This window comes from Cucumis sativus, chromosome 6, assembly GCF_000004075.3.
Source record: "Cucumis sativus cultivar 9930 chromosome 6, Cucumber_9930_V3, whole genome shotgun sequence".
NCBI classification, from domain to species: Eukaryota; Viridiplantae; Streptophyta; class Magnoliopsida; order Cucurbitales; family Cucurbitaceae; genus Cucumis; species Cucumis sativus.
This window is the reverse complement of record NC_026660.2, coordinates 23,885,095-23,913,028: the sequence shown is the minus strand read 5'-3', so window position 1 is coordinate 23,913,028 and position 27,934 is coordinate 23,885,095. Positions and strand designations below refer to the sequence as shown.

At 34.0% G+C, this 27,934-nt stretch overlaps 2 protein-coding genes across 3 annotated transcripts; one reads left to right on the top strand and one right to left on the bottom strand.

Annotated features, from left to right (window-relative positions):
* Positions 1-485: 485 nt before the first annotated feature.
* Positions 486-7,677, bottom strand: LOC101219572 (tRNA uridine 5-carboxymethylaminomethyl modification enzyme MnmG). 2 transcript variants are annotated; one of them, XM_004143298.3, is made up of 13 exons: positions 7,352-7,675; positions 6,998-7,149; positions 6,433-6,524; positions 5,928-6,041; positions 5,329-5,659; positions 4,907-5,086; positions 3,883-3,963; positions 3,429-3,647; positions 3,130-3,272; positions 2,192-2,358; positions 1,805-2,022; positions 1,604-1,696; positions 486-1,161 (listed from the first exon to the last, which is right to left on the bottom strand). In XM_004143298.3, the coding sequence occupies exons 1-13, from the start codon at positions 7,545-7,547 to the stop codon at positions 955-957; spliced, it is 2,193 nt and encodes a 730-aa protein (XP_004143346.1). In that variant the 5' UTR covers positions 7,548-7,675; the 3' UTR covers positions 486-954. The 2 variants fall into 2 exon arrangements, with proteins under 2 accessions (XP_004143346.1, XP_031743835.1); XM_031887975.1 differs by lacking the exon at positions 486-1,161 and having other exon boundaries at positions 1,599-1,732; positions 7,352-7,677.
* A 2,654-nt stretch (positions 7,678-10,331) lies between these two features.
* LOC101219332 (DNA polymerase delta catalytic subunit) lies at positions 10,332-26,758 on the top strand. Its single transcript, XM_004143297.3, has 30 exons — positions 10,332-10,706; positions 10,808-10,918; positions 11,722-11,828; positions 11,915-12,074; positions 12,593-12,788; positions 12,896-13,031; positions 13,213-13,350; positions 14,117-14,194; positions 14,365-14,456; positions 14,757-14,823; positions 15,678-15,749; positions 16,660-16,746; positions 17,929-18,048; positions 18,133-18,231; positions 19,430-19,537; positions 19,650-19,745; positions 19,888-19,953; positions 20,081-20,137; positions 20,307-20,394; positions 20,486-20,565; positions 21,803-21,916; positions 22,242-22,356; positions 22,443-22,615; positions 22,750-22,821; positions 23,867-23,941; positions 24,012-24,101; positions 24,190-24,350; positions 26,101-26,174; positions 26,265-26,352; positions 26,514-26,758. Exons 1-30 carry the CDS (start codon positions 10,454-10,456, stop codon positions 26,599-26,601), a joined length of 3,261 nt encoding a protein of 1,086 aa, XP_004143345.1. The 5' UTR covers positions 10,332-10,453; the 3' UTR covers positions 26,602-26,758.
* Positions 26,759-27,934: the final 1,176 nt, after the last annotated feature.

Here is a 27,934-nt window from a genome sequence, read left to right as displayed (position 1 = left end):
AAGTACCCCTACCGATTTCCACAAAGGGAACAAAAATACGAGCAACATGCACCAAATAACCGATGACAAAGTTACAATACCAATTACAAAAGCTAAATGTGACATTGTCGTTGTCAAATATTTTATTCAGGTTTGTTATCCTCTTCAATCTTCATATTCATATTCACAATATGTGCTTTTAGACAAAGCAGTGAAGATTTACACATTCAACTGTCTTAAAATTATGTACATTTTGTGTTATCTTGAGTTCTTGACTTGAAAAACTAAGATGAGCTTTAAAAAGGAGTGGGGGAGTTGGGGAGAAATCAAATTATACTTCTTAAACTTTGTCATATATTTTATAAACAAATGCTTCTATTCTTCAATGCACACCTTGTCATTAAATAGATGTTTGAAAGCCATTTTAAAATAGTTAAAAACATTTTTTCTGCAAGATCTAAAGTCATTTCTTCTAATCCTAAACTATAAATTCAATGCAAAGCACCTTATATCAATCAATTGTGCATAAATAAACACATTTCCGAGTTCTCTCCTATGAAAAATATCAGCCTTATAAATACGCTCTACTGCACATGGTAACAACTTACAAAGAGTACATTACAACCTATACTGTAGGGCATAAAATTCAAATTAATACAACAAAATCATTGAAAATGCATTTTGTACAAACATCAGTTCAAGAAGGAAAGAGCATTTTACCAGATCCCCGACTACGCTTCAATTGATCGACAAAATTCCCCCAACCATGAGCGTGTGTATCAGTTTCCCTGACAATGCCAGCTGCCACAAGGCAATGGTTTGGCCTGTCACCCCAGAATGATACACGGCCTCCAGTAATAGCTTCTACTTATTTGGCTGGTTGAGGAGTTCCTTATCAGAGAGCCATGAACTAAACTAAAGAATGCCCAGACGCAGAATCAGTGAATTCTCTAGCAAAAGACCATCAGTGGAACGTCAAGAACTGATTGCCTCAGTTAAATGAACTCCAGAAGGGCGTTCTTCCACGTCGGTCGATTCTCTAATGATGGAACCGAGCATCTGATGCCGCTTCATTTCCTGAGCTTTCCTTCTGTTCGATTCAAGGATGATGAGCAGAGCTGTGATATCAGCAGGGCTTACTCCACCAACTCTACTTGCTTGACCAATAGTTTGTGGTCGCACCTGCAAGTATAGTAAGCTAATTGTATTTAAACAGGTACATTTTTCAAAATCCGGAACAATTATTGTGTTTGGATGATTAAGGAAAGTTGCAAAAGTATATTATTTGGGCTGGGCTGGCATGTTATCCCACCATCTCTCCAAGAGTCCAAATTACTTCCAGTATACAATTTTATCTTGAATTTGTGTGCCTCATGTATGCTAATAAAGGTTATTTTTTCATATATTTTTGTTTAGGAAAAACGAGCTTTTTGGATGAAAAAATACAAGGGTATAAAAAAAAAACCAAGTCCACCTGTAGGATGAGGCTCTAGTCAAGTAAAAGGAAGACAAGAAATAAAGACAATAATACTGACATGCCGATAAAGATATTATTGGAAATAGAAACATCCAACAATGACATCCACCCTGTGGATATGCAGTTGAAAATTGCTAAAAGACGAACCTTGGATAATTTTTCACGGGCTTCAAGAGACAATGTTGTCATTGCATAGTAATCCAAGCCTTCGGGAAGTACTCTGTGTTGTTGATGAACCATCTACAAGCATATCAATGAGGTGAAAAAAGATCATACCTGGAAGGGGGAGTTAATGGAAATTGAGAGTCTACAACAGTTCAAAAGAAACGAGAAAAAATGTGAGAAAACCTGCTGGAGTTGTGTTTGCTGCCGTAGAATGAAACCCTCATACTTGATATCAATCTCTACACAATCCTTTTCTGATTTGGTTAAGAGTTTATTTCCAAAACCATGCTTATCAAAAACGTTATATCCTATGTGCGGTTTCTTAAGAAGACTCTCCAATGTCGAATAGTCCTTCACAGGCTGACCAGACAGGAGAGAAATATCAGCAGCCAGCTCTCCTCCTGGAATGAAAATAAGTCAGTTTAAGAATCACATTTTGGATCTTTTTTATGGTGACGGGATGAAATTACAAAATAAAGAAGTAACCGATGTGTATTTTCTTTTCTGTTTTCTGGTACTACGTTGTTGAGGCCTTATGATGTAATAAAGGAGACAAAACAATCGTCAAACCTGATATCCTGACAGTTTTCAGTCTCTTCTTCTCATCTGATATTTTAGCCTGCTTCTCTTGGTATAGTTTCCAGCGCCTATCATCTATCAACCCAATTTCACGGCCCAGTGGTGTGAGACGGCTATCCGCATTGTCGGATCGAAGAAGTAGTCGATGTTCTGAACGGCTACAAGCAGGTAATTAATTAATTTATGTATTTGTCTATTCATTATTTCTTTTATGGTTACAAAAAGACATGAAAATAGTTGATCATATGGCAAGTAACAGTCTGGTTTTTAGTTTGTACTGCTTTACAAAGAAACTACAAGAACATATAATTCTGGCATGAGACGCATAATAATGATTTTTAAAAAGTGGGACTTCTATCATTTCTTGATTGATATTAAAATGTTCGTGCTTCTGAATCCTGTTCCCTAGAAATTAGAGTGAAGGAACAATAAAAACAATAACTTGTAACAATTAACCTCCGGAGTAAATATCTAAAAGTAAAGTAATAAGATACACTATAATTGACAAAATATATAAAAGGCACAACAACATAATTATTTTTTGTTATAATAAAAAGACATATCCGCATGATTACAAAATAATTCACTTTTTGTCCTGCCTAAGGGAACTTGCTTGCCAGAATGAGGCACTGGATAGAAAATGAAGGCTAAATCTTCATGTAGCTCAAGAGATCCAGATAATTTTTTATTTTTAATCAATCTCAACGTAGAAGATTTTATATTTTGTTGGTAAACAGCAGTTTTATGAATCCTGAAAGATGATGCCCTAAAGGATATTATGAGGTATTCAAATTTTGGGTTATTAATTCACTTTCGGTATTAAAAAAAGCATGAGTATTAGTCGTTTCTCTAGTTCACTACCAATAAAGAGATGAGGATAAGGAAAGGAAAGAAATGTACATCAGCAGAATAGTATATCGAGCAGTTACCTTGTCAACATACGATAAGGCTCACGAAGGTCCTTGGTGACGAGGTCATCTATTAAGGTCCCAATGTAACTACTTTCCCTCTCAAGAACAATGAGGGACTTGCCATCTGAAAATCTGGCAGCATTGATACCGGATAAAATTCCCTGCATGATTCAATAAACTGGAGTTAAATGATTATGCATTAGAATACATCATTCAATCATAATGAGCCAAACAATATATTTATTCTACACCAGACAGAAATGAAAATACAAGATTTGGTAGTGAATAACTTCAACATGAGACATTAGAACACATACTTGTGCAGCTGCTTCTTCATAGCCCGTGGTTCCATTTATTTGACCAGAGAAGAAAAGCCCATCAATTTTTTTGGTCATAAGAGATCTGCTACACTGATGAGCAGGCAAGAAATCATACTCTACCGCATATGCAGGTCTAAGCATCGAACAGTTCTCAAGGCCTGGTAAAGTTCTCAAAAGTGGCAACTGCAGTCGTTCTGGCAAACCAGTAGAGAATCCCTGCACAAAATTATAGAAGATCAAGGAAGAAAACAAAATAAAGCAATATGGGATGATATATAAAGAAGTCCAACTTCTACCGAATAACACATAATCTCTCTAAGCCTAAGCCACTTCCCATAACCTTAAAAGAACCTCCAGAAAAAAAACTTATTTCATTCAGATATTTATTAAAAATAAATAAAAGAAGAAAGATAGAAGATGATCAATGACCGAAGATGAAGTTTTAGAGCACCTGCACATAGAGTTCAGGCACATTCCGGCCCTCTGGCTCAAGAAAAATCTGATGGGACTCTTTGTCTTGAAACCTCACAATCTATAAGAGGAAAGATAAACAAATTAGATATGTTTTAGATCGTAAGAAATAAGAAACAAACAAATTTACTAGAGGAGGTTTTGGATATAGTGATGAACAAAATAAATAAATAAACTAAAGAAGTATCAAATTACAATCCCAAGGTAGTGATACTGTCAAAAAAAAAAACATTTTACCCCAACAAAGAAGTTTATTTCCGTATCAGCCCTTAAGTTCAACTTGGAGAATGGTTCTATTAAACAGAGGCTCATACAAACTATAATCTAAAATCAGTTTGCAAACTAAATTTTTCATATTGGCCCAATAATTTTGGCATCCTGCAACAGTTTATCAGTTTGCAAGTTCAATTAGCCAAGCTACCCGAGGAAACAACAGTTACCTTATACTAGTAAGTTACTAACTAAGTAGGATAGGATCTGATATGTGACACTGACAGTCTTAAATGTAATGTAGAGTTGTGACTACATTGACTTAATTTCAGGATTTTACTGATTGCCAGAGCGATTGGTAATATCGGGCAGATGCAACAAAATCAAGATAAATTATAATCTCTTCTCCATTGATTATGTACGCTTATGGTACTAATGGTAGGGTTGCCTTATGGAGCTTTTTTTTAGTAACCAAAGGCGTTAAAACCCACAACCTAAAAGAGGAAGTGGATATGTACCAGAAAATGGAAGAGAGCATACACTGACAAGGAGGAAACATTTAGAAAAACTAAACAAATAAAATTGAAAACGTGAAAGGGAATTAGTTTTTGGCTTACTCAAGATAGATTTGCCACAAACAATGTCTTATTTACCAATGGTTGAAAGGAGTGAAAAAGTGCCAGTTACATTCTAAATTCTTCAAAGTATCGTTTCTTCAAATTATTCTAATCACACTTTAACTGAAGACTAGGCTTTAACCACAAAGTTTAGGTGTTAAAAGGTTGAATCTGTACCTTATCTTCAATGGACGGGCAATATCTAGGCCCTTTTGCTTCCACCCAGCCACCATAAGTGGGAGTTTCATGCAGGTTCTCCTTGATAAGGTCATGTGTACTTTTTGTAGTGCGAGTCAGATAACAGCACATTTGCTCTCTCTCTATGTGAAAATCAGGATCAAAACTAAACCAATTGACCTGTTCATAAATGGCAACGAATTCAAACAACGGGGTATACGCCCAGACATGACAAGGTCCATCCAGCTAGTACCAATTCAGCAATCGATCAATAAAAACATGTCAGGAAGATGATGATCTTATACAAAATGCAGTGGAATAGGTTGACAACTTGATCCATAATGAGAAAAGGAAGTATGCTATGAGGATGCAAGTGATACTTCAAATCTATTGAACCTACGTATGAGATCAAATGCAAGGACCTCGTCATCACCATGTTGAGGTTCCAGTGTAGAAAAGTCAACAGTTCGACAGTCCACTCTGGCTGGCGTACCCGTTTTCAACCGATCAATTTCAAATCCAAGACGTTGTAAGTTTTCAGTGAGTCCATGTGAAGCTGATTCACCAGCTCTTCCTGCAGGCATGGAAGTTCTACCAACCCATATTTTGCCACTCATGAATGTTCCTGTAGTGAGAATAACAGCGGATGCATAGAAATTCATTCCAAAAAAGGTGCAAACACCTTCCACGTTGTCATTCTTTCCTAATAAAAGATCTGTCACCATTGCCTCCCTAATAGAAAGATTTGGAGTGCTGCAAGGAAAATTATTAGATTAGTTAGCCGGGATTAGATACTATGAGAGCATCTCCACCTTTCCCCAACATTTTAGGTTAAGATTTAATGCTACATCTTTTTATAAAGAAAGTCATTTAGGGAGGTGACAGGTCATGTTCAATAAACAATGCCGACCTGTTCTTTACTTTTTCATTTTGCTTTTCCTGAAAACTATGATAGTCGCTTAAAAGATAGTTGTTGCAAGAGAGAATAAAATGTTAAGGAGGGAAAACTTGAGATACTTACTTTTCCACAATACTTTTCATTTGAAGTGCATACTCCCTTTTATCAGTTTGAGCACGCAATGCTCGTACTGCAGGGCCTCTAGAGACGTTGAGTACACGCTTCTGCAAATAACATCTGAAGATGAAGATTGGCATGAGTACAATACTGATAACATTTACTAAGAATAAGATCAAAATCAACCTTAAAAAAAGATGAGGAAGGAAGACAAGAACAAGAAATACAATGGCACGTGAGAGATGAGATATGAAGCATGTCTATAGTGAGTAGTGTGTCTTGGTAAGTATCAATAGCTAGAGAGAAAGGGATGAGAAATGTTACAAAAATAAGAATGTATTAGTGCAAAGGGTGGGAATGAAATCAAACTATAAAATACACTTTAATACAACCATTGACAAATACGTAAGTAATAATACCGAATTTCATGACACTGAACGATGCTGTGTTCTCCGTGAATGTGTGAAGAATAACATGCAAGGAAATATGAGAGATTATAAATAGCATTTACCTGTCAGCAACCTTGCCGATTTCACCACCAAGTGCATCTACTTCGTGCACGAGTTGAGATTTTGCAGGCCCGCCTACTGCTGGATTGCAAGGCTGAAATCAAACTTAAAGATTAAAGGAGTCTTCGTGCGATCGCTTTTGACCCTTGGAATCTAAATATTTTGGTAATTGTACACAATTTAGTTGACTAATTAGAGATCCTTTTTGTAACTCCACATTCTCTATTGTAATGTTATCTTGTTTCTTAATAAACCATGAAAAGAAAAATAATTTTCTTGTGACCTTAACCAAGCTATGTGATGCATTGGAGACTTTTATTTAATGAAACACTTCCACTTGTATAATTAAATGATACAAACAAAACGTATTTACTCCTCCAATTCGAGAAAAAACAATTTTATCAATTACGCACCCACTAGCTAAACTCTCCGTATTTTTTGGTTGCTGCCTATATAATAGTAACAATTAGCTCAATGTTGGTGCACGTAGAAGTGAGGACATCAAATCAACCCAATTGGCATCGCATTAAGACTGGAAATGTCAATGTAAAAGGCTTCAATCCCAACCTGCCAAGCAATTCGATCGATATTGAGTGTCAGAAGAAGAGTTTTAGCCCCTAAACGTGCAGATGCAAGTGCAGCTTCACAGCCAGCATGTCCTCCTCCTACAACTATAACATCGTATCTTTCGTCGACGGCCCCAGCACTATTTCTCCAATCTGAATAACATCAAACGAAAAACAACTTCAGCATAGGCCACAAATGTTTGTTCAAATTACCGACAACTTGACAGACCCCACTTGATTACTCCACAAAACAACAGAAAATGACCCATTTTCCGTTTGTTTGAATAATTAACAACGACCCTCATCCCAATTCCACCCGACACAGACAAAAACAACTTCATGGAATGCACCAAACCTTGAGAACTTGAACTGGCAGCAACGAACGACCTCCTGCGTGTGGAATTGTGGGCGAGAATGACCGGGCGGCGAGGCAGCAGTTTCCGGCGAAATACAAGGCTGTGAAAAGAAAGGGAGGGATTAAATGAATGGGGGAGTGGAAAGTGGCGGGCGAGGCGAGGGAGATGAAACGTAAGCAACCCTGAAGCTGCCATAAGTTAGTGCAAATGTTAATGGTTAGCGGTAGGAGTGCGTGGATGTGTGCAATGTCATTGGGTCGGGGCTTGGGGGTAGGAAGATGATGACTTTGTGGCTCATTTACACCCTCTTTCTTTTTTTTTTTTTTTGTCAAATTTGCCACATTAATTTCGTTACATAAAGTATTTGACCAAGTGGGATAAAAAGATTTGATAATTGTGGTTGAGCTATTGAAAATTAATTTAAGTTTTTGTATAGACTAACGGACTCAAGTCTCCTCGACTTTATATAATATGTATAAAAAAATTAGTTAATTTTCATTGCTAAAGTTTTGCTATTCCTTGGTATCGGTTTCAAAATTACATCACTTACAACAAATGAAGGTGTTATGTGTAGGTATTTAAGGGGCTTCCATGTTACTCTCTTACAATCTGGGAATGCTTGCTTTGAATAAACTTAATAATATAGTTTTTTCTTTCTAAAAAATTTTATTCAACTTTAATCAAATGTGACCTCAATCAAAATATTAAAGAGATAACCGAAAATGAAATTTTAAATCATCGAGTAGATTTATTTGTGTCAATGGAATATTGTCTGTGTATAAATGACTAGTCTGAAACATTCACGTGTTTGTTCATTAACAGTCTGTGGTGACTAATTTGATTATGAGTAATTTAATTCGTATATATTGTTTTGTGAATATATATATATTGAATGTTGTGTTTTAATAGGTAGGACGATTAATGTTGAAAATGAAGATAATTTATTTGATTGATTAAGTAAAACTAAAAACTACTTATTTATTGGATGAAAGGGAAGAGAACAAATGATGTATGCATAAATTAGATGGATATTATTAATTAGGTATTAATGAATATATTTTGTTTAGCAATTAAGTGAGTGTAGCTAAATTAAATTACTATTATTTAATTATAAATCTTATATTAATTAGTTTTATACGACATAAAATATTATTAAAATTAACGATGGTAATTGATTGATACTACTTTATAAATTTATCGCACTTCATTCATTTTTTAACTACCAAAATTCTACGAGTTTGAAGAAAATCCTTGTTAGATGGATTTTAACGATTATAGATGATAATATCCAACTTGAAAATTTGCAAAACAAACAAGAATAGCTAGTGTAAGTCAAAATCGTATGATGATTCTTGTTAAATAAAAGAGGACTTATAAATGTTGGACAATATTTATTTTAAAACATGGATAATGAAAAATGACTTATGTGTTCAAAACTAACAATAACGACAAACGACAAATTTTTTTCTATATAAAATACGATGCTTAGTTGAAAGCAAGCCTTATAAATGTTTTTTTTTCCTTAAAAACCATAAGGAACCTTTTGTAGCAAGTGTTATTTACCACTATAACAACACATGTTGATACATTAAGGGGGCACTTGGGAGATGAAAATAATTATGGTGAAAAAAGTTACGATAATCCTATGATTGCAATAAAACTAGTATTACGATAGTATGTGATTGAGGGGAGGTTTATTATTGATAGTAGTGTGATAATATGTGTTTGAAAGAAAAACCATATTATACAGTGTTATATGATAATATGCGTATGAGATAAGATTCTAATATGTAAAAGAATTATGATATTAGCAATATATATTTTTTTAATGTATATTCGATAAATAAATTTAACATATTTATCGTAATAATCCATATTACGAAATAATCTCAACCGTTAAATATATATATCCATATTTTGAATTATCAGTAGTCTTTAGGTTTCTTTGTGCTAAAAAAATGTACATTCGTTTCTTAAACTTTCAACATTAATAAAATTAACATTTACAGTTAAATTACAATTATAAAAATGAAAACAAACGTTTGTTTGTTTGGATTTTTTATTTTTATATATTTTCTTAATTTTATAGTTTCTCAAATTTGTTATTAAGCAAAACAATAGTAAAATAATAATAAATGATCGAAGTTTAAAAGATAAACAAAAAAATGTTAGTTGATTTATTGTTTTTGTTATTTTTGAAATTAAGTCATTTTCTTAACTATAAGAATTAAACTAATAACAAAAATTTAAAAATAATAACAACAACAAGTTTTTTAAAATTATATTGTTTCAAAACTTAATTTATTTATTTAAATATTTGTAAAGCAGGTAATTAGCTAATAAAAAGTGTTCATAAAATAAACAAAAATAAAACCAAATGATTTTGTGTATGAAATGGTCTAAATCTTTTACTTTTTGTTTTTTAAAATAATTTTATAAAATCAATTTTTATAAGTTTATTTATTTTGTAAGTTTAATGTCGACCGTCTACTAATATTTTAAAATACAATACCGAGTTAAAAAACTAAAATTTTAATTTTTATATATAAAAAATTACATATCTTTTTCAATATCTACAAAATCTGACGAATACAAAATTAATACCATCGTAAAAATTTAGAAATAAAGACAAGAGGTATTATGGAGAGATTACGACAACACATCCCTAAACAAGTATTAATAATTATGATGACTCTAAATTAGTCACGGTAAACATTATTTAAGAACTTCCAAATTGTTTATGTTTTTATTATTTGATCATTCATATTTAGTAGCAATAGTGCCTATTATTTATTTATTATAATCTATACACTAAACAAAGGTTATAACAAGTAAAATAATACAATCAAAAACAAACTCTAATAACTTAGGGCTACCATAAGTAGCAACTGTCCCAAACCCAAAGAGTCATAAACAATTACTTTTAATTAAAGATTCAACGTTAAATTATAAATCATATGGAATAATAATATCCGAAAATGAATATGTGAAAGCTGTATTGAAAACTGGCGGGAACCCTACTCTTCTTCCACGTTTCCCTCTCTTTGCTTCTACTTCCACTTCCATTGCTGAACCCACTCTCTGCTTAAGAATCACCAGCAATGAACAACGGCAACGCTCGGAAAAGTCGACCGCCCCCGCACCACCCATCCCCGGCCCCACCGCCAAAGCACCAGGCACTTTCTCAAGAGGAAGATTTCGTCGACGAAGATGTCTTCCTCGACGAGAGTCTTCTCGATGAGGACGCTCTTATCCTCCGCGACATTGAGGAGCGTCAGGCCCTTGCTTCCCGGATTTCGAAATGGGCTCGTCCACCTCTTTCCCAGGATTATCTGTCACAGTCGAAGAGCATCGGTGAGTCGAAATTTATTGTTATACTTCTGTCAGGGATGCTACATTCCATGGTTTTGATTTTGACGCGCGCGTCTGTCGGTGTGTTTGTTTTGGTGTTTCAGTGTTCCAGCAATTGGAAATTGATTACGTGATCGGGGAAAGTCACAAGGAACTGTTGCCGAATTTGTCTGGCCCAGCCGCTATTCTTAGAATTTTTGGGGTTACGAGGGAAGGTTTGTGTTCTTCCACGAAATTAAAATTTATATGCTATTCCAACGAGCAATTTTGTCCCGAAGAAAATGGTAATCATTAGTTAGATGTCTTGAAGTTCAGCTTATGTCACTATTGACATTATCCCTCTCCTGTTATCATTAGTGTGAAAAGTACCATTACTTTGAAGAGAATTGTCAAATATTATGAGGACTTATGCTACCGTCGTTGGATTTTGACGGACCAGGTTTAATCGTAGAATTCTACTGGAAAATATTTGCGGTGCATTCCTGGCCTCATGCATGCCTTGTTTTTTTTTTTTTTTTTTTCCCAATTTAATTTCCATACTTGTTTCAGTGGATGCTTCTCGTTTAGAGTAGCAAGCATTCTGATGGGCCGGTTAGTATTCAAGGAAGGACTCACTCTAATTAAAATTTTCAAACAAAATTTAAAATTGAGGGCACACCCACATTATCCCTCAACGTGCTGGAAGAGTAATTTTCACGATGCTAAGCCACACTTAATTTGGTGCATGCATGTTTAAGTTTAAATTGTCTACTCAAGCACCAGAAATGGATAGATCATCAACAAGAAAAAGTCATAAAGAAAGAACGAGACAGATAAATTTTTATGGAAAAGAATTATGGTATAGTAACAACAGAATAAATATACGGATTTATAAGGCAACACCATCTAACAATAATTTATAAGGAAGCTCTATATCTGATTCTTTCCATTAGAAGTTTTGGTTCATTGTTGCAAGTTTTACTCGTTTATGTAAAGTCCAATATTCATCTTATATACTATTCTGTGCGATATATATCAGGACATAGTGTATGCTGCCATGTTCATGGATTTGAACCATACTTCTATATCAGTTGTCCTTCAGGCATGGGTCCTGATGATATCTCTCTTTTTCACCGAACTCTTGAGGTATGCTTTCTATCACTAATGTGTTAAAAGTAGTAAAATTAAAAGTTCTAACAGATGCTGTTGTTGAATTTGGGACGATGTGCTAGGCTAGAATGAAGGAGGTAAATAGGAACAATAAAGCACCTAACTTTGTACGTCGCATTGAGTTGGTGCAAAGGAGAAGTATTATGTATTACCAGCAGCAGACTTTTCAATCGTTTCTTAAAATTGTAGTTGCACTCCCAACAATGGTCACCAGCTGCCGTGGTAATTTTTTTATTTATTAAAAATCTTTTGTCGTTCATTTTTTTCAATGAACAATTGTGTTTTCATATATATACGTGTGTATGAGTATATATATCTTTTTGGAGTAGTTTATCAATGGGAAATGCGGCGTAAGTTTTTTTTGTAGCATTCACTATTTTATCTTTTTATGTATGCTGTCTAATAAATTACATTTTCCATTCTCTTTTTTCTTTTTAAAAAAAAATGTTTACTAACAGATTACCCCAAATGATTTTTTCTTATAACATCCACATGAAACCCTTTCTACTCAAATGATTTTTTCTTATAACATCCACATGAGACCCTTTCTACTCTTCTTAATATACTGTCGTTTCTTATGACCAAAAAAAAGAAGTTATTGTATGATTTTACTCTGATGTAATTTTTTATTTCAGTTATGAAAAATCATTTCCTTCTTTTTTCCCTAAAGAAAATTTTATACGAGAATTATAAACTCATGTTTTATCTCATTTGCAACATTGTCAACATTTTTTTTCCAGGTATTCTTGATAGAGGCATACAAATTGAGGGCTTTGGTATGAAAAGCTTCATGACGTATGAAAGCAACGTGCTTTTTGCCCTCCGTTTTATGATTGACTGCAATGTTGTTGGTGGAAACTGGATTGAGGTTCCTGTTGGAAAATATAAGAAAACTGTTAGAAGTTTATCATATTGCCAATTGGAGTTCGATTGCTTGTATCCTCTTGTTCTAGAGGTCTCCATTGCTTAAGCTTTTCTAATTGAAATTCCACTTTTAGATAGGCCTTCTAATCTTGACACTTATCCCTTAACACACATCATAGATATTCAGACTTGATCAGCCATGCCCCAGAAGGGGAATTTTCTAAAATGGCTCCATTTCGGATATTGAGTTTTGATATTGAGTGTGCAGGGCGTAAAGGCCATTTTCCTGAGCCTACCCAGGATCCTGTGATTCAGGTCTAACTCTTTATTTCGTCTTATTGTTATTTTGCGTACTAAAATCCTTTTATTGGATTTTCAGTTACGAGTTTTGTTCTCTGTCATGGTTTGGGCTGTGATTTTTTCTGAATAGATTGCTCTCCTTTCTTGCTAAAAAAAGTAATTTTGTTTACTCCTGAATGAATCTACCGACATGTAGGTGGCAAACCTAGTTACTTTGCAGGGAGAGGATCAACCTTTTGTTCGGAATGTCATGACCCTTAACACTTGCTCTCCTATCGCGGGTGTTGACGTCTTATCATTTGATACAGAGCGTGATGTATTGCTGGCTTGGAGGGTATGGTTATATTTATATCACATCCTTTCATAATTGTATTTTGTTGTTAAAATGAAAAGTATACCTTCTGAAAAAACCTCAGGTGAATGCTGTCACACAATAACTACATATCATATTTCTTAAGAATCTAAAGAGCTTTTTTTTGAAGACTAGAGACTAACTCCTAAACTTACGCATAAGGTTTGAGTACACTTATATTTAGTTTGTAAATTTAACTAGTTTCTTATAAAAGAGAGATTACATCTTTAAATTAGTTTTGTTGTTAAATTTATTATTGGAGGAATAACGATAATCTCTAACTCTTGCCCTTAGTCCTTCAATGGTTCTTTTGATGAACATTCATTGCTGGCTCTTTAATCAATACGTCAATGAGTAGTCAAGACACTGTAACCTAATTATGGCTCATGCCAAAAGATAAGTTATTAGCTTAGGATCAAATGAACGATTTGTTTGGTTATACATCTAAATAAAACAATATTCAATAGGTAAATAGTATGTGCTCATGTGCTTAAGTAACAGTTGACAAACGTGAAAATGCATGGATATCTTTATCTCTTTGCAGTTTAAAAATTGCAGTCTGAAAGTGTTTTTTAATAGAAATGTCTGAGAATCAAAGAAAGGGGACATAATGTCAATTATTTCCTACTATGATGATCTATTTATGATGCTGTAGTTATACATCATAGTGACTAATGGTCTTTTGATGAGTGTATAGATGTGAATTACAAGAATAATTTTTACTGTTATGGGAATATATTTGTTGCAGGATCTAATTCGTGAAGTAGACCCTGATATAATAATTGGATACAACATCTGCAAATTCGATTTGCCATATCTAATCGAGGTGATTTTACTAATTTATTTGGTTTATAAAGTTCTTCGTAATATCTTTTGGGGATAAAGAGTTCATCGTGATTGAGAAAATGTTACATGTTGTAGTTGTCATTGGTTACTATTACTTATGTCTATTCATTAGATTCATACTAATTCACTTGCCCGATTTTCTGAATGCAGAGAGCTGAGGCACTAAAAATACCAGAATTTCCATTATTGGGTCGCATCAGGAACAGCAAAGTCCGTGTCAAAGATACAACTTTTTCTTCAAGGTATGCATACTTTAATTCTTTATTTATTATTTTTGTTTCTGATGAGAAACATGTACTTCATTTTATTGATGAGATTGAAATTAGGAAAGGGAGCAAACTATGCTGTAGAATTACAAAAAGCTTTACTCTTCATGAATAGAATTTTCCATGGAATAACCTTTTTAAAGCTCAAATTTACTGAAAAGCAAGTGATTATAAAATGTTATCTTGATGGGAAATGATTTTTCTTTTTTGTTCATATTTATTTCAACATTCGTTTGCTTGGTGAGAAATGAATTTTGTTGTTAACTAATGTCTCAGACAGCTTGGAACAAGGGAGAGTAAAGAAATAACGGTGGAAGGGAGAGTTCAATTTGATTTACTTCAGGTTTTATTCTTTACATACATTAAATAATCAGCACGGACAATGCATGCATGCAGAGTGGTAAATTTTATTTTACTTTTTTATAAGAAACAATTTCATTGATCAGATGAAATATCGCAAGATGTACAAAATGGACCCAATATTAAAGGGTGTACAAAAGATGTTTCCAATTTATAACAAGAAAGGAAAAAGCATGACTTTAAAATGCCGGAAAATTTTATTTTATTTTAAAATATAGAAGTTTTAAATGAGATTTGATTAAACGTGAATAACTAAACACTGCTGTTTAAAAGCGGCGGATATTTGAAATACTTTGCTGGTGTTTTTAATGTATTAATTAAGTGTACTGATTTTTTTTCCTGACTGTTTAATATTTTGTAAATGAATGTTCCTAGTGAATGAGAACTAGTTGAATATATTATTCTGTCATTTATTAAAAAACAGTATTCTAGGTTTTGATAAGATTTTGATCGTGTTATTGTATGTGTGTATTCTATTGCCTCGATGTAACAAGAACATTTCAAGTAAGTTAACCAACTACTAAGTTGATTACAATGTTGACATTTTTTTTTAATCTAGCGTCATATTATTAAAATAATTTTTTAGTAGGGTAAATGTGACAAAAGTTCTATACATTCTTTTAATCTGTAACTATAAAAGATAATTGAACTAAACATCTTAAATGCTTACATTTATTGAAGGTAATGTGTGATTTATGAAGGGACATTTGAAATAATCTTATTAGGGAGGGTATAAACTGGTTATAAAATTATTTCAGCCTTTTAATATGTTTCAGAAAAAGTTGTTATGAGTTCATCACAGCTTAATTTATCTGAAGTTTTTGTTCTCTTTGCCAGGTTATGCAACGAGATTATAAATTAAGTTCATATTCGTTGAATTCTGTCTCTTCACATTTCCTTTCTGAACAGGTGATGCTCAAGAGTCCTCTCTTGGTGTGAATCCATTGTATAGTTTTTTTCTCCTGACAATTAATATATATGAATTTTGGATTGGGATAATTGTTTTTTGTTTTGTAGTTTACATAATTTGTTTCTTTTCTTTTGGAGACTAGTTTACATAAATAAAGAGAATACATTTCCTTTTTTTTTAAAAAAAGATTCTGTTTAGTTTACCAAGAGCTTAATTGTTATAACATATTTATATTTAAATTTGTTAGGAATGATGAATTATCTAGCTAACCATCATAGTTTGGCCTATTGGTAAAAAAGAGACGAGGTCATGGGTTCCATCTATGTTAGTCATCTACCTAGAGATTAATTTCTTACGAGTTTCCTTGACACTCAAATGTTGTAGGATCAGACGAGTTGTTCTGTGAGATTAGTCAAGGTGTATGTAAGCTGGCCGGAACACTTACGAATATATAAAAAGAGAAAATTATCTAGCTTCCATCATTTTTTTATTGTTCCATTATTGAAGAATTTTTATCAACTTCATCACGTTTTTGAATCAGCAATGTGGAACAAGAACTTTCTTCCTTGGTTCTGATACTGAGCACCACAAAATAATAGATTACTTATCATGTGACTTCTGCTTGACCATATTACTCTTGGCTTCAGACCCCTTCTTTATCAGCTTCAAAGAAGTTTATTTTGTGGTGCTCCATTTTGAAAACACTTAGACTTCAGACCCCTTCTTCTTGATCAATTGTTGAAGATTGGGAATAATGAAGTAATATACCAGCTAGACCATATTACTTCTAAAATTCTTCTTTTGCACGCTACACTAGTTTTTTACTGTAAATTATCTATATACTCTTAATAATAGCTTATATATACCCATATTCGTAGTTGTTTTGATGATTCATTCTTATTTCCGCAGAAAGAGGATGTCCACCATTCAATAATATCGGATCTTCAAAATGGTAATGCAGAAACAAGGAGACGTCTTGCTGTGTATTGTTTAAAGGTGCTTACCTTATCTCATTTTCCTTTTAGATTTTCCCATCTTACTCTGTTCTACATTACTTACTATTATCGTTATTTTGGGGCCATCAATTTTCCAATTGAAATCGATCCTGCAAACTAGTATTGACAATTGTGAGAACATAGACGAAAAGTTTCTTTTAGTACACCTCATTCAGTGTGGAGGGAAGCTGTTCTCTTACATTTTGAGGTTGGAGTCCTATCTTGGACTAGCTTACAAATGGTTGGCTACTTGGAAAAAGGCTTTCTTCTCTAAGGGAAGAAGACTCACTCAATAGATACGAGGTTGAGAGGGATTCTTGGTTATATTTTATCTCTCGTCAGAATTTCGGTTCAGTAAGTAAGATTATTAAGAGAGCGAATGGATAATTTTTTGTGGGAAGGGATAGATGGGGAGGGAGGGTCCTATTTGGTTAGGTGGGAGATGGTTGTTAAGCTAGTAGAGTAGGAGGGTTCAAAGGCTTGAGATTATGTAATGAGGCTCTATGGTTACGTGGTTGGGTGGTCCTTCTTGGAGTCACTTTGTGATTGAAATTTATTGTGCATGGGTAAGACCCAGTAAAAAACATCGGGAATGCTTTTGCTTCTAGTTCTTTTCTTTTACTTCATTTATAAGATGTTCTGTTGGGGAAGGCTTGAGTGTTCTGTTGTGATGGTTCTTCTAACTTGGAAGCATTTACATTTTGAAAATCCTGATAGGTGCTGATCCTCCCCCTCCATTGTTCTATGTATACCCCTTATGTACATTGGGCTTTGTCTCTCTATTTCAATATTAATAATAGTGAGACTCGTATCCTTTCAAAAAATCCTGGTAGGTTCTGATCTGATGGAAACCTTGATTGGTAGGTCTAAGCCTTCCATGAACGTACATGCTTTTTTTTCTAGATGATAAATGCAGTATCTTCCCTCAGCCTTTTCTTTTTGTCATTTTTTTAGAAACCACGTCTGTTGATTTTCACATGCTAGGTTTAGAATCCTATGGTGAAATATAGAAATGAATATTCCTACAGCCATCAAATGCAATGAATTTTGTTAGGCCTTTCATTTTCTTGGTTTTGGAAATCCATTGAGGCTGTTGTTTCTGATCTTTTCTTTATAATCTTTGGCAATGTCAAATTTTCTTAAAATTTTATTGGTTTTATATTTCTGGGGTGTGGGGATTCAGGATGCGTATCTTCCACAGCGGCTTTTAGATAAACTGATGTTCATTTACAATTATGTGGAGATGGCTCGAGTAACTGGTGTTCCTATTTCTTTTCTTCTTTCAAGAGGGCAAAGCATCAAGGTAATCCTGCCATCTTTTAATTTCGTAGTCACTCCTGTTGATCCAATACAAAGAATTATTGACAATTGTAGGAGTTTTTTCCAGGTACTCTCTCAACTCCTTAGGAAGGCAAAACAGAAAAACCTTGTTATTCCAAATGCTAAACATGCAGGATCTGATCAAGGAACCTATGAGGGTGCTACTGTAAGTTCTTGGACATCTTGTACCATTTTCTTTCTTATCATGTTATTTTATTCTTATTGATGCTTTTAAGTAGTAAGTGATAGTGGTAGTGTCTCTCTATCAACAAAATCATTAGTAACGGTGCTTATCTGAGTGCCAATCTGTACGTGCCTCAGAATTGAAATGTTCATTAAATTTGTTCACGGGTGCAATTGATTTGCTTCTCTTAAACTCTTCTCCTCGATCATTGAACTCTTAAGAGTAATTTTGATTGGCAACCTAGTATATATTCAGTTTCCAACTAAAGGAAAAATGTTAGTGGATGCATACCATCCCTTTGCATCTTCTTGAAAGTTTTTAGTTAAAATTTAGTTCTTTACGAGAGGATTTTGCATTATGCTTTGTAATTTGATTTCTTCGGATATGGTTTTGTTTAGCTTGTCTCTTCATTGTTTAGATTGATCTCTTCTATTTGGAATTTGTTTTGTTGCTTTTGTTGTAGAAGTAGACTGAATTTTCTCTTTTCTCTTGCTCTTAGTATAATACTCTTGTACTTTGAGCTTAAGGCTCTTTTATTAATAATAATTTAAGAGGTTTGTCTCATTTTAAAAAAAAAATAATATTAAAGGATAATGAAGTTGGTCTATAAAAAAAGGACAATGAAGTTGCGGACTTTGTAACGGAAATACATCTGGTGAATTCAAAAGAAGTCCATTAAAAATGCTATTTTAAAGCTCAAGTACAAAAGGACAACAAATTATTGTTCTGAAAACATAATTGTTGGAGAAGTTAAGAGAGGCCCACATTGGAAAATCCAAGGAGACTCACCCTCTATATAATATGGATGGACTACTCCTCTCATTGCCAATTGGTTTTGAGATGAAACCCTATACTATCAAATTTAACATGGTATCAGAGTCCAGTAAGCCCAAACGGGTATTCGGTCCAAGATAGGTAAACTCAAAGAGGCACTATCTTGAGGGGGTATGTTGGAGAAGTTAAGAAAGTCTCACATCGGAAAATCCAAGGAGACTCACACTCCATATAATATAGATGGACTACTCCTCTTATTGCCAATTGGTTTTGAGATGGAACCCTATACTATTAGATTTAACAATAATATCTCCATTGAAAATATACAGTTTATAGCTTCTTTGTGGAGTGTTTTACACAACTATTTTTGTAATGCACAACGTTATCTGATTAATCTTCATTGCAGGTTTTGGAAGCAAGGGCTGGGTTCTATGAAAAGCCCATTGCTACACTGGATTTTGCCTCTCTATATCCATCCATCATGATGGCATATAATTTATGTTATTGCACTCTGGTGACGCCTCTTACATATTTTTGGCTCATAGATCATGCTTTTCCTTTCATGCTGGGAAATTATTCTCAATAAATTTGGAGGAAGCCTTTTAACTTTAAACATTTTCTTGAAGGTGACTCCAGAAGACGCTTGCAAGCTAAACCTGCCCCCTGAACATTTCAACAAAACCCCATCTGGTGAGATATTTGTCAAGCCAAATTTACAGAAGGTCAGTGGGTGAATAATTTCAATTCTAGTGAAGGATAACTGATTCTTTAATGTGTTTTCGATCAACCTGATTAAAGCATACACATTCTGCAGCAAATATTATCTTTCTAACTAATGTACCATTTATCTTTGATATAATTTAGGGGATACTTCCTGAAATATTGGAAGAACTATTGACGGCACGGAAAAGAGCAAAGGCAGATTTGAAGGTTGTTATGTTGCTCTTTTCAACATTGCCATGTTGCGTCACACAATCAGTGTACTATGCTAACTTCATTTTACACATCTAGTTTTGTTACTCATTTACTTCTTTTCTTCCATGTTAACTTTATATAGGAAGCGAAGGACCCTTTTGAGAAGGCTGTGTTGGATGGCCGACAGCTAGCGCTGAAGGTACATTTCACATTTTTGTTTGTATGTAGGTACGTACATAGGTACATATGTATGTATATCTGTCTCTATCTGTGTCTGTATCTATGTATTTATATATGTCTATATCTATGTACGTATCTATGTCTGTATGTTTTTTCTTGTACTAACGTGTTACTTGCTACCTTTTTAGATAAGTGCAAATTCTGTGTATGGGTTTACAGGAGCCACCGTTGGTCAGTTGCCTTGTTTAGAAATATCATCAAGTGTGACAAGCTATGGTACACTTATAAATATAACTTATTTTATTTTATTCTTGATTAAATTTTTTATATTCAACTTGTTCATATGATTGAACTGGCTATCTTAAAGGTCGGCAAATGATTGAACACACAAAGAAGCTTGTGGAAGATAAATTTACAACGCTTGGGGGATATAAGCACAATGCTGAGGTGGGGATTTTTTTTTTTTTTTTTTTTTTGATATTTATTAATAAGAAAGAATTTCATTGATGTATGCAATTTGAACACAAATGGGTAAAAGAAGGATCACAATCTAAAAGAAGTTACAATAAACTTCTCCAATTGGACAAAATATAGGCAGAACTTAGTTCAAAAAGACAATCCAGATAAAGGTAAAGAACATTACCATTTCCTTGGTTCCTAAAATGAAAAATAATTTGATTCCTTTCCTACTGCACCAACGTCAAAAAAGCAGCAGGTAAATTCTTCCATATGAAGAGGTAAATTAAACGTTTTTTTATGGTAATTTTAGAAACAATATAATTTATGTAGCTCCTGTTTCCTAGTTTATTTATACTCAAATTTGCAGAGAAACTGTCTTGTCTTTTATTAATTTGATGATCATTTGCTGCATCTTTAAATTCGTTGTGTAAAACGAGGGAATTTATCTGATTACAGTCCTAGGAGCACATCAAAGAATGAAGAGATAGATTTAATACAAACAGAAAGAAGTTAAGGGGATAATTTTCAATTTTGATTTAGATATTACATCTTGGACTTTGTGGTGTATCTTTTAGTTTTTGTATTTCAAGCATGTTGGAAGATTTTGTTTTCAATCTTTCATCAATGTTTACGTTATCAAAACCTTGTTGAATTTTGGTTCGATTGGATTCAAAGAGGTTCTTAGTTGTTCGTTTTGAAGTGCAAGGATCATTGCTTCCCTTTATTGTTCCCTCTTTAAGATTTTTGTGTATGTCAAGTTTGTTGTTTACCTGGAGGCTTTTAATTCTTTTGTCAAATCTTTATTCTTGTGAATGGTTCTCTTGGGATTATACTTTTATATTTTCTACCTCTTCGTTTTGTATCCTTGTAATTTGAGCCATAGTTTTTTTTTTTTCATTTATCAATGAAATGTAAATTGCAGAACCAACAACATATTTGACACTGGATGCAAATATTCTAATAGATCAGGCAGTTCTAGTCACTCTCAAGGAATCAGGCCTACGATTAGCTACTCTTTTTCCTGTTTAATCTCTTAACTCAAGATTTTCAAGTCCCTTTGGCTTCTTGCTAATTGTTGAATCATTGACCTAAAAAAATGTCAGATGTGTCTGGATGGTTAAGAGGACAGACTTGAATTGTTAGATCATCGATAATTTGATTCTTCTATTGCATCAATCCATATTTCATCGATTATCTTATAGAATTCAGTATTTTATGGTTTTAGGTAATCTATGGTGATACAGATTCCGTTATGGTACAATTTGGTGTGCCCAGTGTAGAAGCAGCAATGGTCTTGGGGAGGGAAGCAGCCGACTATATCAGTGGTACTTTCATAAAAGTAAGTTGATTGGCGTTATTATGATTTCTTCTTCTTTTCCCTTGTTGGTATGCTGCTAAATGCCCTGCAAGTGCTTTTCTATCCATTTATATATTTTTATTCAGTTATGATATATGAATAAATTATAGTTTGGGTTTAAAATCTGAAGTCAACAGTGAATCGAATGAGTAGTTAGTTGTCAATTTATTTTTAATACTTTTCTAGTAAGTTGCAATGCAAAATTATCAGATCTGTAACTTTTTCTTATAAATTTTCCTGTGTGTTCTTAGCTGATGTTTTCTTCTTTGGCATTCTCAATTTTTTTTGTGTCCGTTTGTGGATGTAGCCTATCAAGTTAGAGTTTGAGAAGGTATATTATCCATATCTGTTGATTAGTAAGAAGAGATATGCTGGTTTATTTTGGACTAATCCAAACAAGTTTGACAAGATGGATACCAAAGGTAACAATGGAGAAGCTAAAACATTGTCTTTGTCCACATTTAAATTTATATTACTCCATGTTAAATGTTCCATTTGACATCTACAGGCATTGAAACAGTTCGAAGAGATAATTGCTTATTGGTGAAAAACCTTGTAAATGAGTGCTTGCACAAAATTCTTATTGATAGAGATGTTCCTGGGGCAGTCCAATATGTGAAGAACACAATTTCAGATCTTCTTATGAACCGTGTGGATTTATCACTCTTAGTTATCACCAAGGTTGGAGATATATCTCGACTATCTCTACTTCACTCCCACTTTCTGTTGAGAAGTATCCTTGTGCATGTTTTCTTTTTTGCTTCTAGGATATGAATTTGAAGGATTTGTAGTGCACTAAATTATTTGATCCACAGGGACTAACAAAAACTGGAGATGATTATGAAGTGAAGGCAGCTCATGTTGAACTTGCTGAGCGCATGCGTAAGGTTGTGGTGTTTTATTATAGTTCATTTTCTCTAGTTTCCTGACTCTATAGTTGGTATCAAATTCCTACACTTCAGTTTTGTAGATATTGTGGATATTTGAAGATTGGTATATTTCTTCTTATTTTTTTGTACAAAGCTAAAGCTCTTGGGGGATGTTTGGGTCACCAACTTGAAGTTGGTGGAGTGGGCTATTATAGCCCACTTCATATTTGAGGCTTAAAGTATAGTAGTTGGTGTTTCCATCTATTATAACCTACAATTAACTATAGTATTACTATTTCAAATTTGTCTTTGCGATAGTGTTTACTATTTTCTACTACCATTAAAATAGTCTGCACCTTTAACACGTAATATTGTAACTAGTTAGTTTACACTATTATAACCCACAAACTATATTAATCACCAAACTCTTCCTTAATTTAAAGAGTGAGGAGTCGTAAAAAAAGGCATTATTTTCTTGGTATGTGTAATAGTGAACAGAACATTTTAGGGTTTGTTCACCCATGTAGTGTTCAATAGATGCAACCTTAAGTTCTGGCTTAAGACATACCCCATTCCTATTTATTCTAATATTTACTTTTCTATTATGTATCTGTTCTTTAGTTGCTCTTCTATTAGTCAAGAGGAATAAGGCTGCTGAGATTTTTTATTAGTATCTGTTCTTTAGTTGCTCTTCTATTAGTCAAGAGGATTAAGGGTGAGTGGCTTGCATTTGGTTGAACAGTCTATATTTAATCCTCTAGTCTTGGCGGCCTTGGGATAGAGTCCTGTGAACAAAAATTGAGGATAAAGAGGTATTTTGGATATGGTCCCGAGGTCATGAAGGTCTCAAGTTTAACAAAAATTTCTTTTTTCTACACTTCTTATCTTGTTGTTTCTGATATGTTTTCTTACTTCATGACATGATTGCTTGAATGCTGTCAGAAGAAAAAAAATCGTTTGTGATTCTTGTAGTTGTAGCTGTAGAATTACCCAGTTCATTGCAATGGGTGTCTGGTCTTAAAAGTTAAAACAAGATTATCTTACTTAGTTTTATCCTTAATAGCGAGATGCTGCCACTGCTCCAAATGTTGGTGATCGAGTACCTTATGTTATCGTTAAAGCAGCAAAAGGTGCCAAGGTAATCTATTCAATATTGCATTTCCTCTTATGCTCAACATGTATGAAGATTGATATTGTATTACTATCAGGCATATGAGAGGTCAGAGGATCCCATTTATGTTCTAGAGAATAGCATACCGATAGACCCTCAGTATTATCTTGAGAATCAGATCAGCAAGGTTTGATTTCTTTATGGCTTACACTGTAAATTTTTTGTTCTGTTTTCTTGAGTTACATATCTAATAAAAGGGTATGTCTAAGTTGCAGCCTCTTCTACGAATTTTTGAGCCCATCTTGAAAAACGCCAGCAAGGAACTTCTACATGGAAGTCACACAAGATCAATTTTTATCTCTACTCCGTCAAACAGTGGTATAATGAAATTTGCTAAGAAACAGCTTACCTGCATTGGCTGCAAGGCTCTACTAGGGTAATTTTAACAGCTTTGCTATCCTTCATGGTTTTTGCTAGTTTAAAAGGCATATTTTCTTTTTCTTCTAACATTCGTTGTAGCAAGTTCAATATCTTAGTAAAGTGAATTATGTGTACGTATGGTATTTGTAGACCATAATCGCTCAGTGAATGGTGTGAATTTTCCCCAGAACAGGGGAGTAATTTGTATGTACAATCAAAAGAATAGGAGTTAGGACTTATCTTCGAAGGTTCTCCTTGTCCTTTCCTTCCAAAGCTCCCAGAAGGTTCTCCACAAAGCACTAGGTTTTCCGCTAAGGCTCCCCCCAATCCTTAGGCACTTAACAAATTAATACTTATAACAGCCAATCCTCAACCGAATGACATACATGAATGAAGACCAAAAGCCATAACATTTGATTCCAACCTCACTAAGCAGACTTAGGAAGAGATGCTCCAGATTCTCCTCTTCTCTTAAGCACAAAAGCGCCAGGGGTGATTCCAATTTTACATTTTTCTTTGCAGTCTGTCACTGAGTATTCAAACTTTTGTGAGCAAGATTCCAAAGAAAAACTTTTATCTTCCTGGGGATGTTAAATTTCCAAATTAGGTTGATCAATGGAGCTTGAAGCTTTGGTCTAGTTTTAGTAATCTTCAAAAAGAGTCAAATGACTGGATTCTTCCTATTTTAGTTTGATGCACTAAAGTTTTGGTACCCTCGAATCATAGACCTAAGTTTGGTTTAGGCATTTGATCTGCCAAGTATATTTTATTTCTTACTTTTAAGCCTTACCAGAAGACTTCATGAGAATGTCCGAGCTGACTTATACCTCCTATTAGTGATGGTAGAGGGTTACGCTGTTTATCTATCAAAACTTCTACATCTGATATGGGAAAATAAGAAACTTTCTCAGGGTCAGTTAAATGCCCAAAATTCTTCGTATAGGCTTGCACAAAAATGAAAAAGAGAAGAGACTAATTCTCAAAATACAAGGAGAGGACAAAAGCCAAAAGAAATAGAAACAAAACAACAAAATGGACGAGAGCACAAAAAGATCAAACACCAAACTTCAAAAAGCTACTAAAAACAAGAGCAAAAGAAAAGCCAGCACAAATCAGAAATATGAAATCATAGTAGTCTTAGCATCGGTAAACCAATAGAAGTTTCTAAGTGGTAAGTTTGTGGGGAGCAGGATTTTCCACAATTTTAGAAAATTCCGAAAATTAACCACAAGAGAGCACGTGAATTGGCTCATAACTAAAAGTTGGAGCAATAAAGCTGGAGTTGAGAGTGATTTTGTTTCCATTTTGCGCTACTGTTTTGTTTCACAATAACGAAACAAAATTTTCCAGAGTAGCACCGGTTTGTTGCCTTGTTTTACCTTGGAACACAATTTATGTTTGGTGAATAGTAGTCTTAGCATCGGTAAACCAATAGAAGTTTCTAAGTGGTAAGTTTGTGGGGAACAGGATTTTCCACAATTTTAGAAAATTCCGAAAATTAACCACAGGAGAGCACGTGAATTGGCTAATAACTAAAAGTTGGAGCAATAAAGCTGGAGTTGAGAGTGATTTTGTTTCCATTTTGCGCTACTGTTTTGTTTCACAATAACGAAACAAAATTTTCCAGAGTAGCACTGGTTTGTTGCCTTGTTTTACCTTGGAACACAATTTATGTTTGGTGAATATTACCTGAAATGTTAATATTTGATAGTCAGCTTGGCAATGTTTTTTCAATAAATTCCGTACTACTGTTGACTGTACTCCAGCAAGTCAGACAAAACTCTCTGCTCACACTGCAAAGGAAGAGAAGCGGAACTGTACTGCAAAGCGGTTGCAAATGGTAATCTTCTTTCTAAGAATCTATTACAAATGTCTAGTTTTTTGAATTCTCACCTGTATAAAATTTAATTTATGGTCCACATTGATCTAGTGTCTGATTTGGAGATGGTTTTTGGGAGGCTTTGGACACAGTGCCAAGAATGCCAAGGGTCTCTTCACCAAGATGTCCTCTGTACGAGGTATTATTGTTTTATCTTCTTGACGTCATTCTTATGACTCACAATAATTACTCTTTTTGTAGTATTATTAGTATGGATGCAAAATTTCTATTTTCTTAACTTAAATGTTGCTTTTGTACATTTCTTTCATAGTTTCACGAGTACTGTATTTTGGTTTACAGTCGAGACTGTCCTATATTTTATAGAAGAAAGAAGGCACAAAAAGACATGGCTGAAGCTAAAGAGCAACTGGAACGTTGGAATTTTTAATATCATTGAAAGGATTTTTTTTCCCCATGTAGTTGATGACTTTGATATCGACTAGAAAGTTGACCTTATTGCTAAAGCCTCCACCCTGTAAATTATTTTGCGCTAATTAATCAAAATATTATTACATAATTTGTATATGAACTTCCAGTTCTTGTCATGTTGTGCATTGTCGGGTATTTTTCTTCAAAGTTTGTGGTTCTTTTGCACCATAGTGGTCATCCTCTGGCTTAGTTTCTAACTTCTGTTCGAATAGTGAATCCTGCATCTAATGGTGCCACAGAGAGCCCGAGTAGAACAAATTGTTGGGAGAGTGGGGAAGTTTATTTTTCCACCTTGGATTTATAAAAAATCGCAATTGAAGGAATGTGCTTTTGGCTTTGCTATGAGTCTTAAGGTTCATCGGTTCTTTAATGAAACCATCCAAAAAAACAAGATTAAAGATCGTTTGAAATATTGAACTAACATAATACTTCAAATGCCCAAGTTAGATGTTAGTGGCAAAATGGTAGTGGCAGTCTGTCTTGTGAAGAATTCTAACCTCAGAAGATTGTGAAAGCTTCCATGTATAGAGCAAGTGTTTAAGTTCTCCTGTATCATTGTAAGAGTGATGGAGTTGAAACTTTTTTGGAGTAATGCTATTAAAGATAGTCATATGCTAGGAGCCAAGGGAGTTTATCATGTGAATCAAATTGAGCAAAGTGTCTTGATTTGAGTGGATGATTGTCCACGAGATATTGGTGGTAATGCTACTATGTGTGGATTTAATTGAGGTAGCTAATGAGAACGGTGTATTGTCACGTTCGAGTAAAATAATCTTAAATCAGCATGATTGAGCTAAGAAAACATCCTTTCAAAGTGGTTGCTAATTGTCCTTTGTTAGGAATTCTGATGTCATTTAAGATGTTGGTTCAACTTGTTGCACCGTGTCAATACCTGTTTATTCAACTTAGAACTGTTGTATCAAGTCGATAGTTGAAACTGTTGTACCGAGTTGAAAGGCAAATATTACACGTACAGTAGTAAACTGAGGGAGAACAGTTGAGTTATAAAGTTGAAGAGGTTTCATTATCCCTGAGGTTTGAGTGGAAAATACCAACCTTGTGGATGGTAGAGTAGTGATTGTGACAGAATGGATCCTTGCCACGAAAATGTGGATGAAGAATGGTCAATATATGAACAGAAAAGTAGAATAAAATAAAATTCCACTAATAATGATAAAAACAAGGGAGCACTAATGAAATTATTGGCTATCATCTTCGCACTAGGTTTCAGTGCAGAATTGGGAAGCAAAATGTCAACCAAAATCTTTGAATTCAATCTAAAGAGTCAGAAG